The sequence below is a fragment of the Nannospalax galili genome, unplaced genomic scaffold, assembly GCF_000622305.1.
Source record: "Nannospalax galili isolate Female #2095 unplaced genomic scaffold, S.galili_v1.0 scaffold1228, whole genome shotgun sequence".
Taxonomy (NCBI): Eukaryota; Metazoa; Chordata; class Mammalia; order Rodentia; family Spalacidae; genus Nannospalax; species Nannospalax galili.
In genome coordinates, this window is record NW_008358413.1 from 476,419 (window position 1) to 497,513 (window position 21,095).

Here is a 21,095-nt window from a genome sequence, read left to right on the forward strand (position 1 = left end):
ACGCATGCACACACGCACACACCAGGCCAATCAACCATAGACAGACTACTCCATGAGGAAATGGGGTATCTCCCTGAGTGTTGCTTAGACTTCAGCTATATACAGAGAGAGTGTTTAAGAACAGATTCTATCACCCAAGATTTTCCCTCTTCTTTCTTCTTTCACCTCGTCATCTTCCATGTGGATCAGGCCCATTAAGCATTTATTTTGAGCCTACCATGTGTTAACATTCATTTTGAACTTAGCTACATTTTCACTTGAGAATTACCAGTCAAATGGGTTTTTAATTTTTTCACTTTTTTGTGTTAAACTATTTTTTTCAAGTGATTTAAGATAACTGATAAAGTCCAAAACTCTACAATACAAAAAGAAAAGTTTCCAAGAGTACCTCTTCAAAGTGGTATCTAAGAAAGAGTGCTTCATGTAAAGCCAATGGCCCAGATTCAAATTCTGATCTTTGCAGCTACCTGACCTAAGATCAAAGACCTAGTCATTTTGACCCTGGGATTCTTCCTGTATAAACCTTATTTAATAATCTCTGTCTACAAAAGAAGGCGTAAGCATGAATAATAGTGCATGCCTGTAATCTCAGCATTAGGGAGGAAGAGTCAGGAGAATTCAGAGTTCAAGGCCAACCTGGACCATATAGCAAGACTGTTTTGAAGAAAAAAAAAAGAGAATAAAATGGGGAGGGGCAGAAGAACAGATAAATAAATGATGGAACATTCACACTTACAGCAGCATGGGTGAGCCACTTAGGCAAGTGGATGGAAGGAACCAGACACAGAAAACTACATTCTGTTTGATTCTATTTAGAAGCTCAAGAGCAGATGAGCTAGTGGATGGGGCTGGAAAATAATGGATGATGGTTCTGGCTCAGGGAGCAATGCCAGGGAGGGCTGGGAAAATCTAGGATGTTGAAAATGCTCCATATCTTAATCTGGAGAAATATGTTGAAAACTTCTTGGAGCTATGCCCCTTTTCGCTGTGTATTTCTTCTACCTATGTTTAAAAAGGAAAACATCCCTGTCACATTTCCATGACTATATGGAGGGTCAGGTAAGGTTACACATGCTGGTAACACACACACACACACACACACACACACACACACACAAACACACACACACACACAAACACACACACACCACACGATTTGTCACTGAGAAATAATCATGGCATGAGAAAAATAAAAGATGTTGGGGCTAGAGAGATGGCTCAGCGGTTAAGAGCATTGACTGCTCTTACAGAGGACTTGGGTTCAGTTCCCAGAACCCACATGACAGCTAATAACCATCTGTGACTCAGTTCCAGGGAATCTGATGGCCTCTTCTGGCCTCCTTCTGTGATGCACTTACATACATGCAGGCAACACACACACACACACACACACAGACAGACACACACACTAAAAATAAATAAGTAAATAATTTTTTTTTGGTCTTTTTGAGACAGGATCTCCCTGTAGCCCCAGCTGTCCTGGAACCCACTATGTAGACCAGGCTGGCCTTGAACTCACAGAGATCCGCCTGCTTCTGCCTCCCAAGTGCTGGGATTAAAGGCGTGCACCTTTTTAAAAGAAAAATATAGATGTTCAAAGAATAAAGCCATATTGTTCAGGTTTTTTCTAGACCAAGTCTAACTTAATAAGGAATGGAAACTGAACACATCTAAGAAGTTACACATTTTTTTGGAGGGGAGTGGGTGTGCATGCCACAGAGATCAGAGAATAACTTTGTGGAGTGGGTCCTCTCCTTATACCAATCAGGCTTGGCAGCAAATGCCTTTACCCGCTGAGCCATCTCGCTGACCCAGAATAGTATCTTTTAGTGTTTGCTTAAATTTTCCCAGGAAAAGTTTATGCAGAAGGTATCTAGTTATGAACTGAGTCAGTTATGGTTTGAATCTGAAATGTCCCCACAGGCTTAAGTTAAGATACTTATACCCTGGGGCTGGAGAGAAGGCTCAGTGGTTAAGAGCACCGGCTGCCCTTGCAGAGGACCTGGGTTTGATTCCCTGAACCCACATGGCAACTAACAACCATCCATAACTCCAGTTCCAAGGGATCCAACACCCTCTTCTGACCTCCACGGATGTGTTTCCATACATGTAGGCAATGCACTCTTACACACAAAATAAAAATAATAAAATAAAAAATGCTTATACCTTAGCTGGTGGTACTATTTTGGGGAGGGGGGTGTAGTACTTTCAATGCATGTTGGGCCTGGATGGCAGAAGTTGGTAACCAGGGGCAGGTCTTTAAAGGTTGTAGCTCAGTCTTTGCTCCTAGCCACTCTGTTTCCTGATCCAGGGTGATGTGAGGAGCCTCCAGCATACATTCCCACTACTATAAACTCTACCCTCCCCATCACGATGGACTGAAATCTTTTGAAACTATGAGTGAAGATAAACCTTTTCTCCCTTAAGTTGTTTCTGTCAAGTATTTTGGTCACCTTTACACAGAAGTATCTAATATAGTATACCTAACATGGCATACACAGTTACTGAGATTATATAAGTGACTGACTTTTCTTAAAATCTAGCAGAGTTTGGATTTTCCTTTTTCTCATTTGTAAAATGAGTCTATTTGGTCAACAGTGCTGAACTCCCACTCCCAGGACAAATTCTCACATTGAGTCAAGTCCACTTCTCACTAATGTTCTGCCTGTAAGAGACCCAACTCCAGAGGTCCTCTACCTTCTCTGGCCCAACTACAGCATCCATGACTTAGGAGTCTTCAAAACTCTATAGACATCCTACTAAAAACATACTATGCTCTATAAATCCAGCAACTTATTTTTTATATATATTATTTGCTGTCACAATGCTGATAGCCATGATGAATAATTATGTGTTCTTATAATTGCATTTGTTACTGATTTCTCCAGCTGCTAAACACTATTTATAAAAAGCCAGTTGGACTTTAAACTGCACCACAGTTATTTCCCAAGGTAATATTTTTCTTTTTTTCATTACATTTAAAAATACTGTACTCAGCAACATTTTGTAAGCTGATGAAATAAATGTCCCAAAAAGAACACTGGCATCTGTAGCATATCAGTCAACATATCAGTCAACACACTTTATTTCTAATCACGCACCTCCCCAGTTTAAATTATTTCCCATTCTGCTCAAATAGCAATCTCAGTTTATTTACAAACCAGATAATTAGTGCTTCCCCCTGGTCTTTGTCAAGTTGACAATTTTGGAGCTGGTATTAACCTCCTAACTAGTACAGGTCCACAATTCTTTATCTAAATTCCTTAGAACCAGATACACACAGAATTCTAAATTTTCTGGGTCTTAGAAATATAGTGTGATGTGTTAAGCCATAGATCTTAATATTATAAATCCCAGCTACAACTGGCACAGTACCCATTCCTCAAGAACATTAATAGTCCTTAGCGAACTTTGGAAAGATAATTCCAAGTAGCTTTGCTCCTGTTTAGGTCAGGTTTTGTTAAAGGATGAAGTTTGGTATGGAGCTTTTTCGTTTCAGAGCTGATTGGGTTTTGTAGATGTAGGTGAGGCCTGGTGGGCCCATGATTGGCATTTTGTGTATGGAAGAGGCCTGGCCTTGGGTTTTGGCAGAGATTTCAGGCCTAGGGACCCACCAGGATCATCTCTCATTTATGTGAGGACTATAATTCAATGGAGCACACATTTTTTGAGAGGTTCCTGTATGCCAGGCACTGATCCAGATGTGGCAAGAAATTTAAAGAACAGAGTCATCTCTATATTAGCCAGCTTGGACTGGCTAAGTCACAGCTAGGTGGCTGAAATAAATGAGGTTTATTTTCCCACGGTTCTGGAGTTCAAAGTCCAGGGTCAAGGTTACAGCAGGGCTGGTTTCTGAGGAGGCCTCTTTTCATGGCTCTTCAGCCTTCTTGCCATATTTTCATATGGTCTTTTTGTGTATGTAAAGCGGCTCCTCTTCCATGGACAACACTCCTTTTGGCCTCAAAAACTGAGATTACCTCCCTGAAGGCTCTGCCTCTAACCACAGTCACACTGCCCTTAGGATTTCAACTTTATCCTTAGCAGGCTTTTCTCCTCTAATGGCCCAGTATATGGCACAGGTCACAGCTAACCTGACAGAAAAAGAAAAGGAAGAACTGGGCAGGAGCTAGGAGGCAGGGAGAGACTGTTCAACCCCTATTAAAGCAAAGCTTCGAATTCCACAGGGGAATGTGTTCTGGAGAGGTACTGGAGAGATTCAGTTTGATGGCTCTAACCTCCATTTTGACTTCCAGGTGACCCCGGTGTGCATTCCAGACCTTATAAAATGAACTAAGTTTTTAAGATAGCCAGCTAAGCTTTGGGTTGGCCATAGACAACCAGACTGCCTTAATTGAGACTGATATATTAACAGCTTTTGAGAAAGACCAGGTATTTCTCATTGCCTGGGGAATACCTTTGTCCAACTTAGTAACTTAGTATATAAACCTCTTCCTGGCTTGGGGGCTTGGGGTACAATGATCCTTTCCTGTTTTACTACCCCTCCCCCCAAACACACACTGCAAGTTCCTATAAACCACACTTTTGCGACATCCTAGATTTGACTGCCTGTTTCTTCACAGTCATGGCACCTCTCATTATGAGAGCCAATTCCCATATACTTGGTTTTCCTAGAAAGGTACAATGCCCTCAAGCAATGCTGAGCAGAGCAGAGCGGGAGAAAGCACAAGGAGTGAGGGGTCTGTCTGTCTAGGGTCCAGTGACTGTTATCTCTGAGAGTATAACACAAACAAGGTAAAGGTGACCTCTGTGTATTGGTCCCCAGGTTCTTTCCTTACTGCAGGCTGAGATCTATAAGCACAAAAGCCTACTAGCAGCAGACACAAATGTTTACAAATCCAATTAAAGACAATCTGCTTTGGATGCTGGGTGAAGCCTCACCCGACAGCTTCTACCTATTGATAAGCAAGGGTCCTGCAGCATTAGGACCCCAAGCTGCTGTGGCTCCTTCTAAGCACTGGTTCCAGAGACCCCTTGTGCTGCAAGGGATATCACCTGAACATGAAGGCCCCTCTTAGCAAATTCCTTGCTAAGAGCTCCCTTGACCTCCTCCCTTTGTGAATGGGCCATCTTTTATCTCCCTGAGCCTCTGGACTGGCTATTGCTATGAGAGACTTCTCTTAAGCACCGCTGTGCAAAGGAAACTCAGTTCAATTTGTGTGTGTTACTGCCACCTCATGGTTGTATCTTTTTCCTTATTCAGTCCCAAGTTCCTCAACCCCAGAGAAACAGAAGGAAACTAGTCATCCAAGGAGGGACCTTGGTTCAACGAAAAAGCAACCTTGCCCTTCAACCCACACTCTCCCCATCAGCTGCTAATTTGCCAGCTCACGTTCAGCTGGAAGTCCCAGAACTGATGTTGGCATCTAGACATTTAACAGAAGCACTCGGAGCCACCAGCTTTGGACATGTGATCAATGCATGAATCTAAAATTCTTGTTCCGTGGTAGGGGAAAAGAATGCAAAGACCCCACACTGCCTTCAGAACCTCTTTCCTGCTCTATGACAGTATCTGTGGCTACTGGAAGCTAAAAATCATTTGTAGTCTTGAGATGAGAGCCACAGAAACATCTAAGTGTCACAGCTTCTGATGACGGTTTCCTGGCCCTACCGCTGGTAGGCTCCAGAGTGTGCATTGTCTCTAGAATTGGAGCAGGCTAGTCCAGGTATCCTCTGGGTCTGCAACTCCCAGCCTGCAGTATTGCTTAGTTCTCTTGGACTAGGTAATTAAAAACTCAGAGAAAAGTTTGATGATGACCCTTTCAATCTGACCACCGACCCTTCCCATTTTGCCACCAGAACAAATTAGGAACATTTTCAGAGGGTTTGTTCTGGGCAGAACTTGTGCTGAAAGCTTAATGTTGCCAAAGTTGTCTAAGACCTGCTTCCTGCTTTAAGGAACACAGAATATAATAGGAGAAAACTCAGACAGGAAGAAAATGCAAAAACAATAATGAGGGGCTGGAGATATGGCTCAGCAGTTTAGAGCATGGACTGCTTTTGCGGAGAACCCAGCAGGGTTCAGTTCCTAGCACCCACATGGAGGTGAACAATCTGTAACTCTTTTAAGGAATCCAATGCCGTCTTCTGGCATCTGCAGGCACTGCATGCACATGGTGCACTTAAGTACATGCAGGCAAAACACTCATGCACATAAAATAAAAGTAAAAAATTAAAAAATAAAAACATGAAACCAGCCCAGGCTACCTTTCCTTGTGTGCCATAGAACAAATCACAAGTTCTCACAACTTCAACTTCTGTGGCATTGCTCTGTTCTATATCACTCCTTCCTTCAGCCCACTGGACTCCAGTGCTGCTAGGGTCCATGGTCTCCTTACAGGATTCTGAATTCCACCTCAAGCACATGCCATACATATGTCATTCTGCCTTACTCCCTTGGTGATTTCCCCACAGCCTCCTCACATGGAAGGCAGGGGGTCAGTACCCTGAGGTCAACCCTCTAATCAAAGGAGAAAAGGAAGGGGACAAATACCGCCCCCCCCGACACACACACACACTACACTGTGCACTACAAATCTGACAGAGTTCTGGGGATTTTATTGTTGTTTGCTTTTTTTTTTGAGACAGGCTTTCTTATAGTCCAGGCAGGCTGGACTCAAACTTGCTATGTAGTTGAAGATGGCATGAACTTCTGATCCTCATGCCTCTACCTCTCACAAGTGCTGAGATCACAGGCATGTGGCAACCATGATTCCCAGTTTTATGTGGTGCTGAGGATGAACCCAGGACTGCATGTGTGCCAGGCAAGCAGTCTAACAACTAAACTACATCCATAGCCCCTGACAGGCTTTCCACATGATCCATCAGAAGGCTGACAAGTGGAAGGGAGCCTCAGCCACCTGCAGTGGTAATCACTCTATTACACATCCTTGTACTGGTCCCTCCACCCTCCCGACCACTGTGTTCTGCTTCATGGATCATCAACCAAATAACCTGGCTATACTCACATCCCCACTTGGGTTCTGCTTGCAGGAGAAGCAAACTTCTCATCTGTAAAGGGAAGGGTTTGGAATAGACATCCTTTTCTAGCTCTAGCTATTCCTCAGTTTTTAACAAACAAAATGAATCCAGGGCCTGGAGAGATGACTGTATAGTTAATGCTTGCTGCTCTTGCAGAGGACCAGAGTTCAGGTCCCAGAAACCACATCAGGTAGCTTCCAACTACCTATAACTCCAGCTCCAAAGGATCCAATGCCCTCTTCTGACCTCTGTGGGTACCTGCATGCACAGGCACATATACACAGAGAGACATACACACTTACACAAAAGTAAAAATAAAATAAATCTTAAAAAATAAAGAAAATAAATCCAACCCAAAGTTACACAGAGCTGATTAAAAGCACATGGAACCAAAGCCCTGGCCTGAAACTGTCCTGCCCTGTCCTGTTTTCCAGAACTATATCTACAAAGTCATTACAAATAAAAGTTGCCCACCACAGTGCTTGGAAGCATGAAGTTAATAACCCTCAGTTTCTATTCATGTGTATGTCTTGAAACTTTATAGAAAAGAATTGGTATTTGGAGGGCATTTAGGCTCTGGGTGGCCTCATTCAGCTGACAGCTTTACAAGCCACACAAACAGAATCACATCTTTTTTTTTTTTATTGTTTCCTACACTAAGTGTGATAAAATGTCCCTCCAGTTAAGGGCTTCTCAATACAGGAAGCAGTTCTTTTATTAGATGAAAGTCTCCTCCATATTCTGAGAAGCCATTGCTCCTGTTACATACAATAATCAAAGTATCAGAAGGTTGGCTTATAGGAAACAAACTATTCATGCCCATGTATAATTTATGGAAGAAGAATCTTTGTGCGTACTTGGTAGATTTGTACCAAAATACTATGTTAACAAGCATAAAGTTTTCAAAGGAGACCAGAAGCAATGGAAATGGAGAAAAAAATAATCTCATGCTGACAGCTTAAAGAACAAGCTTTTTGTTTTAAAAAAAGTGGACACAGTGGTACACACCTATAATCCCAGTACTTCCAAGTTTGAGACAGGAAGATTGCCATTAGGTTTTAGGCCAGCTTAAGTACATAGAGAGTACCAGGCTGGTCAGGGCTACATGACAAAATCCTGCTTCAAATAATATAATAATAACAACAACAATAATAATAATAATAATAGTAAAACCATACATTCACTAATATATTGGTGAAGATACCAGGGCTAGAGGAAAGCAGGGAAATCCACAGGTTTTAAAGGTTAGCTTTAGGGTTGATGGAGGCTAGAGGTCTGCTGAGTTTAATGATATATTCCATGCATTTTCCATAATAGTCATGAGAATGTTGAGATACAGAGTTGGAAAGAAAATGGTAATTAAAAGAACTAAGATAGAGGCTACAGAGATGGCTCAGTGGGTAAAATGCCAACTGCACAAGTGTGAAGACCCGAGTTTGATCTCCATCATCCATGTAAAAAGCCAGGCACAGTGGTATGTGCTTATAACCCCAGAACTGGAAAGCAAAGGTAGGATGATACTTGGAGCTTGCTGGCCAGCCTGCCTAGCTGAATCAGTGAGCTCCATGTTCAGTGAGAAACTCTGTTTCAAAAAATGAGGTTGGAAAATGATTGAGGAAGACACCTGACATGGGCCACTGGCCTCAATGAACGTGCACACACACACACACACACACACACACACACACACACACACATGTATCTCCTATTGAGTCTAATTTATATTCCCCAATGCCCTTCAGGATGAGGCAGTGGTGTTTGAGGCCCAGCCTTAGCTAAAACAAACAAGAGCTTCACTCGTTATAAAAGTCATTACCTTTTTACTTGCTTAAAAGCTACATGTGGGGCTGGGGAGAGGGCTCAGTGGGTAAAGAATGGCTACACAAACATGAGCATCTGGGTTTAGAACCCCAGCAGCCATGCAGTACAATGCTGGCTGTGGGAGGCAGAGACAAGAGGATCTTTGTTTGGGCTTGCTGGTCAACCAGTCTAGCCACTTGGTAAGCTCAAGGTGAGAGGCCCAGTTTCAACACACACACACACACACACACACACACACACACACGGACTAAGATAGCCCAAGAAAACTGACTCTTGGCCTCCAATATTTCATGTCTTCACAATCATGATGGGTATAAGATTTCTAATGTAGTTGTGGCTTCTTCAGAGAACTTCAGTTTGCAAAGAGACAGGCTGTTTCTTTGGCTTTTGTTTCTTCATTTGGAAAACTGAATAAAATATTTGTGATGGATTTTTAAGCTCCAAAGAGCTAATTCATACATTCTTACCTGTATCAACTGCTATGGAAAGACAGTAAGGCAGAATGACTAAAAGCCAATGCTCTCTGAACATGATACCACAGGAAAATTTAAACAGACCCTTCACTTGCTTTCAGTGGACTTAACCACCACCAATTTGGGGGCTCACACAGCTGCATAATATGTTTTTCAGTTTTGATGTAGATGACATCATTGAATTTTGAGTTATGGAAACAGTTGCCTAGGTTACTTTTCAGAGACATGTAGGCCTCTTTTTCTGATTGTCCATTGGAGCTTGTCTTTAACTACAGCAGTTTATGCACCTAGGGTCCCACAGCTTTACCCAACACTCCTCAAGCACCTGAAGTCCTTCAAGCAGGGTGATGCCTGCCTGTAAACCAATCATGGCAAACCACTGTGCTAGTTACTTTTCTCATTGCTGTGACAAAATATCTGACAAAAACAACCTAAAGGAAGAAAGATTTATTTTGGTTCTCTGTTTCAGAGATTCCAGTGCACAGTCTTTGGCTCCTTTGATTTTGGATCCATAGTAAAGTAGAACATCGCGGTGGTGGGAACACGTGGAGAATGTTCACCTCATGGAAGACAGGAAGTGAGATACAAGGAGGGCACTGGGGACCACGTACTTGAAAGGCACATTCTTGATGATCTCCTTCCTCCAATGAGGCTCTACCTCCTAAAGTTTCCACCATTTCCCAAAATTATTGATCTGGGCATCTATAATTTAACACACAAGCTTGTGGGGAATGTATCATATTCAAAACAGAAGTTCCATATTCTTGGACTCTTCAACATCTTGGGGCCTGTACTGGGCTTCACCTTCACAGCTTCACACATTTCTTTCTCAGGGGCTGTGTACAGGGATCTCAACCCTACCACAGTTCATGTACTCCCCCCAACCCCTGACCTTCCTTTGAAATATACATAGAGAAGCTTCTGTGACTCTATAACTCTAGAAATCTGCATGCCTGCACAATCAGCACCATATGAATGATGTCAAGTTCTCCTGGCAGCTAAAATAATTGCCCCTTTAGACCATTCCTGAAGTGGCCTTTGAGTGTCCGGTTGATTGAACAGGGGAAAACACTTCCCTAAGCAGCACTATGTAACCAGGACACTCCAGAGTTCTGTCTCAAAGCAGTATATTTCAAATGAATTAAAACCTTTACACCTTCAGGACTATAATGGGAGAGGTGTGACCAATTACCAAGATTTCCTCAAGGCGTTTCTTCTACAGCACTGATGCAGAGTAGTTGTCCTCTTTTTAATCAGCCATGTCTCTTCAGCAACCATACTTCCTTCATTCCAACTTTACATGTGCTTCATTTATGGGAAAACTGCAAGTTTTTTAAAACTTCTCTCCCTTTTGTTCTTAATTCTCACTGTAAACTTGACTAAAAGCAGCCATTAATAACCATGCCACAATCTGAATGCCAGGACACCTTTAAATTTCCTCCACCAGATTAAATAGTTCATCATCTTTAAACTCAATTTCCCATGAAGCCTAGGATCATAAACAAAATGTAGAAATTAATTTTATATGCTAGAATGTAGATGAATATTCTCTTGCCCATTTTCTGAAAGAGTTCTCATTCCTTATGAACCCTCAAAAGCCTGGCTTTCACTGTCCACATTAATACTGGCATTCAAGTCTTCAGAGCTTCCAACAGAATAACCAATTTAGCTCCATTCTATCATTCTAGGATTCCTCTGGCCTGCTTCTTTAAATTTTTCCAAATTTCCCTCACAGCAAGTTCCAAAACCTTAAGAACTACATGGTCATTTTTTCCCCAGCCTGTTTCTTTGGTACCAATTTCTATATTAGTCAGATTTTATATCATTGTGACCAACACACCTGAAACTATTAAAAGGAGAAAGAATCTATTTTGATCACTATTTCAGTCTATAGTTCTTAGGTTTACTGATTCTGAGAAGTCAGATCATCATGGCTACAGGAACATGTGTAGGAAGAGGCTGTATAGCTCATGGCAGACAGGAAGCAGAGAATGAGCAAGGGACCAAGGATAACTTTCAAGGGCCTGCACATGGTGACCTGATTCCTGGCAGGAGCCTCAATATTTAAGTACAAAAACAAAGAATAAGGAAATATGACTGTCTTGGTAAGAGTGAAGATACTCTAAGGAAGACACTTGTGCTTCTCCCTTTGGCTATCAGGCTACTGAAACAGTGGTCCCAAGGAATTGGAATTTCCCCCAGAAATTTCATTCCGGGGGAAGAAGGCTGAAGCCTGGTGCCAGCAAGAGAAGGAACATATCTCTCAGGAAGAGGTTTTACACAGTTCTGACCACTTGCAGGAAGACTGAAGCGAAGATAATAGTAATAACTTGACCAGTACTGCTGAATTATCTCTACCTCTCATCCTGTATATAAACCAGAGCCTCATATAAAGACCCCAAAAGATGGACTTCAGGTGTCACTGGGCCTCTTTATTTGTTCCTCTTCCCAATGTGGCCATATTGAATAAATCTCCTTTTTCTGCTTTTTACTATTAATTGTCTCTTTAATTGGTATATTGGGGGCAGATGATCAAGCCCAGCTAGACCTACTAGGGCCCAGACTTTGATGCTAAAAACTCGGGTAACATTGGTTTTACCAGATCTCAGATCTTAATGTTACCAAGTATCAAAGCCTCAGGTTCTTTTGCTCAATTCAAAGTAGAAATTAGAAAGAAACAATAGGCAAGCAAGCTATCTGAATGAGGTTTGAGGCCTATGCTTGAGAATAAGGGAAACAGCACACAGTATAGGGCTCTGGAACTGGCTGGTTGAGTACTCAAGAAGTACAGCTAACACATACAAAAAAGGATGGAGCTGACCAGGTATGGTGGCATGTGCCTATAGTCTCAGCACTTGGGAGATGGAGGTAAAGGCAGAAATATCAGAAGTCCAAGGTTATGACTATACAGTGGGTTCAAAGGCAGGGCTATGTGAGACTGTCTGAAAATAGAGAAGTGAGTACATCTGGTTGTAGTGTCAAGGAGTTTTAATACCTGTACTTAGGAACATGGGACGTTTAGGGAAGAGGTTCACAAGTTTGAGGCTAACCTGGGTTACATAGTAAGACCTTATCTCCCTACCAACTCCCCAAAAGGCAGGTTTGCACAGTGCAATCAACTGTTGCATGTTACACATAGTTGCAGTGAGATAGATGTTAGCTCTCCACAGGCAGTAAGTACAAGGGCCCTTAGTAAATTACAAGCTCATCACATAGCCTGAGACCAGAAAGGGAAGTGAGTTGATCAATAACCTAAAATCAAGTAAAAGGAGTTGTGAGAGGAAAGTGGCCGTCTCCTGAATAATGCATGTTCACCTCTTCAACTGGATGGAACTGGCTAGAGCTCCAAAGGGTTCAAAGGATATGTTGGCTACTTACTGGCACAGCTCTTGATGTGCTCAACAATGACAAAGCTTGGGTCAGAGAGATGGCTCAGTAGGTAAAGGTGCTTGCTGTGTAAGCCTGATGATCTGAATCACCTCCTGCCACCTGGGTCTACATCCTTGCTCACATTCAGCTGGAAAAAGATGGTAGAGGTTCCCACTACTGCCATTCAGTAAGTTTATATGTTATGCTCAAACCAGAGAATTACAGATCACCATCACACTTAAGCCAATTAAAAGGGGGAAAGAGTCCTTTATTGATCACCATGAGACTGAGAATAGCTAGTGCTTCAAAGTTTATAAAGGCAAAAATCATAATGGCACTTTGGAACAGATGGGAGATCAGCAAGACATTGCTACAGCAGTTATTTTAGTTATACATAGAAATTGTTTTAATTGTACATTTTGGAGTAATTTTTTAAAAATATTTTATTATTTTATTTTATGTGTATGAGTGTATTGCCTGCATGTATGTGAATGCACCTGTGTCATGCAATGCTGCAGAAGTCAGAAGAAGGCATCGGATTCCCCTGGAACTGGAGTTAAGGATGGTTCATAGCCACCATGTGGGTGCTGGGAATGGAACCTGGGTCCTCTGTAAGAACAGTCAGTGCTCTTAACCTCTGAGCCATCTCTCCAGCCCCTGGAGTAATTGTTGTATTATTCTTCTGTGCTTCAGTCAGGGTCGTAGAAAAGCCCTGGATGTCTTGCAGCTGCCTGGGGAATGCTAAAGACTGGAAAGAATGCCAGAGCAAGCACAGAGTCAGGACTGGTCAGAACAAAATGGAATTTCTTCTGCTACTTCACATACATCAGTCAAGTTCAGGCTGAGGAACAACATGGAGGAGGAACCAGCATCCCTAAATCTAGCCATCAGTGAAAATGTCTTTAAAGAAAGCTTACACCATGGAATAGAACCTCCTGACAGCCATGCTCACAATCTTTTGTTAAAGCTCTCCCATTCTGGTTAAATAGAACAATTCCCCAAACTAAGGCAACTTAGTTCTAATTGGTTTTCTTAGCTTCTTGCCTTCATGTCCTATCAAGCCCAGTAATGGCTAACCACAAGAGATTTTATTGCTTGCCTGACATTCTTTAACCCACCACACACTCTTTCCCTAGCTATCCATAGCAACTGCTGATCGTGAAAAATGAAAAATTTCAGTCCCCTTCCCCTTTCCTTTTTTCTGCTCTATAACTACCCTAGCCAGCCTGTAGGGGAATGACAGGCTGTTTCTTACACTAGAGGCCCCTCTGCAGAGTTTCTCCCAAATAAAACCTGGGCTGTTCTTGAGTCTCCCATCCCATTTTCTGTCTTTTCTCCTTGCAGACTTTACATTTGGTGGTCCATACAGGGAGTTAGGGTATGGCCCTCCTATGGGAGCTCATCTCCACTATTTTCTCCCCCCCATCACTGCATTCCAACAGTGAACCTGACCATTGCTCTCATAGAATCCATAGTCAGCTGATTGATGAATTTTGAGATTTTTCTCTCTTTTAGAAACTCTTCCTTTCTGACCATCTACTCAAGGAACTCCTCAGTTACCCCAGCATCAGGTAGAGAGTCTCCCCCAACCACACTGAAAAGATCTCCTCAAAAGGATCAGTGGAGATGTCTCTTTTCCTCTTGCCAAGCCCCTCACTAAGCAGAACCCCTCACTATGTGTCAGGGATGCCCCTTCCTTATGGCCTAGTTCTTGTTGAGAAAAATATCCTATCTCCCATTCCTCACAGTCATGGGCTAACAATCTTCTGAACCACCTAGAGACTTTCCTTTGGCAGGTCTCAAAACTTTATCAGCCTTCAGAATAAAAGGCTCTAGTAAACCAAAACATTTCTACATAGCCTGGCTGCAATACCCCCTTGACAGTGGTCACAAGTGGCCCAAGGGTGCCACATTTGACTTCCAATTCAGAAGGACCTTGAAACCTTTCTCCAGCACATTGGAAAATGGACTGAGGTGCCCTACATTCAAGCCTTGTCTATTTCCATTTCCACTTTTCTCTCTGCTCAGCCTGTTCTGCTCTTCAGGTTTTTCTCATGAAAATCCTACCTACCAAATCTGATTTCCCTCTTGATTTGCCTTCTTCCTTGGACTTTGATCCCACAGATAAGACTCCTCTCCTGCCACCATGTTCCCTCAACAAGGGACCTCTTCCTCCTACCACTTCTCCTCTTCCCTATCCAGCCAGGCCCAATTTGAGGATACAATACTCCCCAAGCATGGCATCAATCTTTAACCCACTTTCTGTCCCTCTATCAAACATTTTCCCACACACCCTTCACTATTACATACTCCCTCTCATTTTGCTGTTCCTTTCACCCAACCCTCCTGATTCTTCCTTGAAGGCTCTATGCACCTCCATGTTTTCTCATGTATGTGAGAGAAAAGTATTTGGGTTTCTTTGTCTCTGACTCCAACACTTCTCACAAAGAATTTCAATCTTACCCAGTCCTTTGACCTAGCCTAGCATGATGTTTATGTCGCTCAGTCCTCCACTCTTTCCACTGAAGACAAGAGCCCATCTGGATGACAGCTCAGGCACACGTGAATACTCTTCATACCCAGGGTGGGGATCATAATCCAATCAGTGCTGTAGCAGTCCAGCACACACATCCGCATTGGAATTAGGCTCCTACCACCTAGTCCAAGACTTGTGCTTGATCAACCAGAGCAATTTCTATTCATCCAGTGGTCCTGAACCCTTTCACCATGCTATCTCACTTCTCATTTCTCTACTAGATCTCAAGAATGCTTTCTTTACTATTTCCCTTGACCTATATTACCAAAACCCTTTTGCATTTACCTGGAAAGACCCTGATATACAAATGTCTACTTAGATAAACTGAATAATCTTTACCCAGGGATTCAGTAATAGTCATCACCTCTTCAGCCAGACCCTTGCCCATGACCTTCTAAACCGTGGTCCCAGCACTCTCCTCCAATATGTAGTGATCCTTTTCTCTGCAGTCACTCTTATAACATTCCCCTTAACTTTCTGACTGAATGAGACCAAGTGTCCCTACCTCTAAAGTCCAAATAGCTTCCTCCCAAGGAACCTACCTTAGCCTTACCCTAACCCTTTCTTCCCATGACGTACCTCAAAGCCCCAAGGATGTACCTCCCCCCAAACTAAATGGGATCTTCTCTTCTGGGCCTAGTGGGTTATATTTACATCAAGATCTCCAACTTCAGAGTTGTAGCCAAACCTCAAACCTTTTCACCAAACTATTCATGGTCCCCCAGAGAACCTCTAGACCTCTCCCACCTAGGTATTCAACCCTGATTGTCCAAGCCTAAAAAGGAATTTCTGACTGCTCCTGTGCTAAGTTTCCCAGATCCCTTGAAACCTTTCACCCTGTTTACACACATAGCCTTAGGTCTCCCCTGTCAATTGTAGGGAGAGACACCCCAAGCAGTAACCTACCTCTTTAAACAGTTAGACTTAGTGGCACAGAGTTGACCTTCTTGCTTAAAGATGTGCTACCTCCCTGTTAACAATAGAAGCTCTCAAACACACTCTATCAATCCATAACCCTTTCCCACTTCATAAACTACCAATCTTCCCACTGTCTCTCTCACATTCAACAGAGACATACATTGTTCTTACATAATTCTTTGGTCACGTTCCAGTTTGCAAATCTCTCAATCCAGTCACCCTCCTTTCTTCAAATTTTAGTCCCCTCAGAGACCCCAACTCCTGTATCTATTTTCTTGACTCTGATATCCTCTTTTAGCTACCCATTATATACTCCCATTACTGAAGCTCTAACTGGTATATTTATTTTTAGCTACCCATTATATACTCCCATTACTGAAGCTCTAACTGGTATATTTATTTTTAGCTACCCATTATATACTCCCATTACTGAAGCTCTAACTGGTATATTTATGGGAGCTCTTTTAAAGAGCCCCATCCAGCTGCAGGCTATGCTATGTCATGGATAGCACCACCATTGAAGTGCAATCTTTCCCACCACACACCAGTGACCTCATAAAAGGCAGAACTCATTACTCTTACTTATGTCCTCATGCTAGCATAATACCAAAAAAGCCAACATCTACACTAACTCCAAATATGCATACCATATTCTTTGTTCTCATGTTCTAATTTGGTAGGAGAGAGGCTTCCTCTACTCATGAGATGTTATGGGAAACACTACTCTCAGAACATGCACTGAAGACCGAGTGGAGAATTCACAGATATTTATTTGTGCCAGCAGAGACTCAAGGGAGTAATCTACAAAGCCTAAGCACCAAACCACAGTTTCTTACTGTATTTATTGACAATCTAGCATCATTCTAGACCCATCTGTCATTGGTGGGTTTTACTTCCTACCTATGTGACTATGGGCCAGGCACAGGGGTCACAGGGGTCTCTAGCCTATGTGACAAGAGACCATGAACTAGAATTTCAAGCAAGAAATGTGTTTACAGAAACAGAAGCAAGGGAGCAGCTGTTCCATTGGGGTAAGCAAGGTGCTGCTTCTTAGGATAAGGCCTGTATAACTTGTTTCTGGAAAACTAGCTCTGGGTTTTTTTCCATCTCAGGGAACCTCTAATATTAAGAAATTAATTAACAGACTCCTTCAAGGCAGCAGCCATTCACTGAGAGGTCATCAAGGTATTTCAGATCATATAGCCAAAGGCAACACTGGAGCAGATACCCCTGCTAAACAGGTCTCACATACCTCCAACTCACCTGACCCCACTTACCTGAGCCTGTATCCTCTATTGTTAACCCTCCAATTCTCTCAACCCCTGTTTCATATTAGCCTATCATACCTGTGATGAACCTCTCCAACTACAAAAAAGAGTAGTTATCCTCAAAGACTCCTACTATGTTCTCAGTAACTGTCTTATCATGCCTCATGCCCATAAGCAGGCCCTCCTTTCCACACTACATGCTCATTTTCATGTGGGATATGGAATTCTGCTCACTTTACTCAAAACATCTTAAGCCTTCACCATGTTATAGACTCTCCACATCATCATCACTTCTAAATGCTGTAATGCCAAATTCTCCCCTGGGAGACCTGCACATGTTCTCTTGGCTCCCAGGCTCACATGGTCCTAATGCCAACCAACATAACTGACATCATGTGTTCTATTTGGGTGTTTTTTTTTTTGTATGAAGTTGGTGATGTCCAAAAGAGAGTTACTTACAAAGGCATACATTCATGGACTCTTTCTCCTACATTTTGGCTGAGCTTTTTGAGATCTACCACAGCCAGCACACCACCAGCGCTGCACTCCCGCCTCACCAAAATGGCAAATTTTCCCTGTTTCCTGGCTTCCTCAGCTTCTGTCCTTAGAACCTCCCCCTCTGAGTCTCTTGGGGCTCAGTGCTAGCTCTCTCAGAGGACATGCCTATCTGTGGGGAGCCGCCTGCCGTCCCTGCAGACGCCATTACAAGATGGCGCTCACATCCGGTTCATGCTGAGCAGTAAATAAGTCAGTACGCATGCCCGAAGTAATTTTCCACCTTCTAGTCTCTGCCTACCTCGTGGCGTGATATGGGCTGATGAGTTTGCGACCAATCAAGAGTTGCCACGTCCAAGACGGGCTTACTAACCTATATAAGGGCTGGGTGTCCGACATTCGGGGTCTTCGCCCTGTAAGCTTATGCTCTCCCTCTCAAGATGCATTAAAGCTTTTCTGCAGAAGGATCCTGAGTGTGCCGCGTCGTTCTTGCTGGCGAGACGATAGCGCAGGACAACTGGTGCTGAGACCCGGGAATTCGACCAAACCATCATCAGCACCATCGGAGACCCCTTGAGTTCAAGGAGGATTCAGAACTGCAGGTAAGGACGTTCAGAGAGGTATGTTTTTTCTGGACTTTGGCTTGAACCTGTTTCCGCTTTGGAAAGGTAGCTTTGAGGCCTTGGTTATCATTCTGGGAGCACTTATAGTTTTGTTGTATAAAACATGCCAGGCCGTTGTGGCGGAAAGTCGAAATGTTCTTGAGGAAGTCCAGGATAGCATGTCAGAAACTGAACGCAGTGAGAGGTTAGGTGCACGAAAAAAGAAACGGGCCCCAAATAAGGAAAATGCCCCTCCCGGAAGGTCTGTTGACAAGGGAGCATATTTTAAAGAGCCTAGAGATTCTTTGCCTGTCGAGAGGCCGGACAAAGGGACTAGTATATACCCCGTCCGAGAACTAAAGGCTCTGCAATTAAGTAGTTCAGGAAGCCCCGGGAGCTCTGAGGACGAGAGCCTTGACCCGGAGGAGGAGGCGGAGCTAGATGAGGAAGTAGCGAAGTATGAGGAAGAAAGATATCATCCAGATGATCATGTACAAGGCAACAAGAGACACCAAAAACATTCACATTCTGTGATGGCCGCTTCACAAGTGGCCCCCTCAGCGTCCCCTCCGTATGAGGTCCACCGAGGATCTTTTTCCCTCCTATCTGATAAAGTGCGGAGGAAGTTACGTTCGGCCTTCCCTGTCTTTGAAGGCCTAGAGAACGGGCGGGTATACGCACCCGTGGAATATAACCAAATAAAGAATTAGCAGAGTCAGTCAGAAAGTATGGCGTCACCGCCAATTTCACATTGGCACAATTGGACAGGCTGGCGAGAGACTCCATGACACCTACTGATTGGCAAACAATAGCCAAGGCCACGCTTAACAGCATGGGCCAGTTTATGGAATGGAAGGCCCTTTGGCATGAAGCAGCTCAAGAACAAGCCAGGGCCAATGCTATATCTTTGACACCAGAACAGCAAGAATGGACTTTTGACATGCTGACAGGGCAGGGACACTATGCAACCAATCAAACAAATTTCCCCTGGGGAGCATACCAACAAGTCTCAAGCACTGCCATCAGGGCCTGGAAGGCACTCTCTAGGAAGGGTGAGGGAGGTAACCAATTAACAAAGATTATACAAGGAGCTCAAGAGCCTTTTTCTGACTTTGTGGCTAGGATGACGGAGGCGGCAGGGCGCATTTTTGGAGACTCTGAGACAGCCATGCCTCTTGTCGAACAGCTTGTCTTTGAACAAGCCACTCAGGAATGCTGTGCCGCCATTGCCCCTAGAAAAAACAAAGGGATGCAGGACTGGCTTAGGGTTTGTAGAGAGTTAGGGGGCCCTCTTACCAATGCAGGGCTGGCAGCAGCCATTTTACAGTCCCAGAGACGCCCCCCTAAGGGGCCCGAAAAAAGGGTCTGCTTTAACTGCGGAAAGCCCGGACACATGAAAAGAGACTGTAGAAATCAGAGGGCCCACCCCTGCTCTTTGCACCCGCTGCGGCAAGGGCTATCATAAGGCAGACCTATGTCGCTCGGTTAGGGATTTGAGAGGTAATGTCCTCCCTCCTAAGGCAACCTTTATCAATGAGGATCCAAAAAACGGGGCAGCGGGCCCATGGTCCCAGGGCCCACAAAAATATGGGAACCGGTTCATCAAGGCCCCGGAGAAAGCCCCCTTGGGGATGACACAAGACTGGACTTGCGCGCCTCCTCCGATTTCTTATTGATGCCTCAAATGGCAGTGCAGCCCATACCTGCCTGTTTGCCCATACCATTTCCTCAAGGGACTGTAGGGCTCCTTCTGGGCCGAGGGTCACTCACCCTGCAAGGATTGATTGTTCACCCTGGCATAATTGACAATCAGCGTACCCCTGAGGTTCAGGTTTTGTGCTCTAGCCCTAAAGGCATATTTTCTATCAGTAAAGGGGATAGGATAGCTCAGTTGCTACTCCTTCCAAGTACCCACCAGGAATTTAGAAATAGGCCGATGGGATCCTCGGGTCAGGACTCAGCCTATTTAGTTGTCAGCCTACAAAATAGGCCGAAGCTGCTCCTACAGGTTAATGGTAAGAGTTTTGAAGGCATCCTAGATACTGGGGCAGATAAGAGCATCATCTCTTCCCATTGGTGGCCAAGGTCTTGGCCGATTACCGAGGCTTCCCATTCATTACAGGGTTTGGGTTATAGTGCCCATCCCACAATCAGCTCTTCCGCCCTCACTTGGAAGACGGCGGAAGGGCGGGAGGGAAGATTCACTCCTTATGTCCTCCCTTTACCTGTCAACCTATGGGGACGGGATGTTATGCACGACCTCGGGCTTACTCTGTCCAATGAATATTCACCACAAGCAATCCAAATATGAAGAAAATGGGGTATGAGAGAGGAAAAGGGCTGGGGTGTTGTGAACAGGGGTGTACAGAACCCATAGCACCCAACCCAAATCAAGGCAGACAAGGCCTGGGTTTTTCCTAGGTGCCACTGAGGCAGTACGGCCCATACCATGGAAAACGGAGGCTCCGGTGTGGGTTCCTCAGTGGCCTTTGACCTCCAAAAAATTGGCTGCAGTAACTGATCTGGTCACTGAGCAGCTGGCTTTGGGGCATATAGAGCCATCTACCTCCCCTTGGAATACCCCGATTTTTGTGATAAAAAAGAAATCTGGAAA

General features: G+C 43.8%; 1 protein-coding gene across 1 annotated transcript; it reads left to right on the top strand.

Moving 5' to 3' along the window:
- Positions 1 to 18,654: 18,654 nt before the first annotated feature.
- On the top strand, positions 18,655 to 20,782 carry LOC103724574 (igE-binding protein-like). Its single transcript, XM_029557953.1, is given in 3 exon segments — positions 18,655 to 19,177; positions 19,180 to 19,894; positions 19,896 to 20,782. Coding segments are annotated over 3 exon segments (1,494 nt in total). The 5' UTR covers positions 18,655 to 18,660; the 3' UTR covers positions 20,158 to 20,782.
- The last annotated feature ends 313 nt before the right edge of the window (positions 20,783 to 21,095 follow it).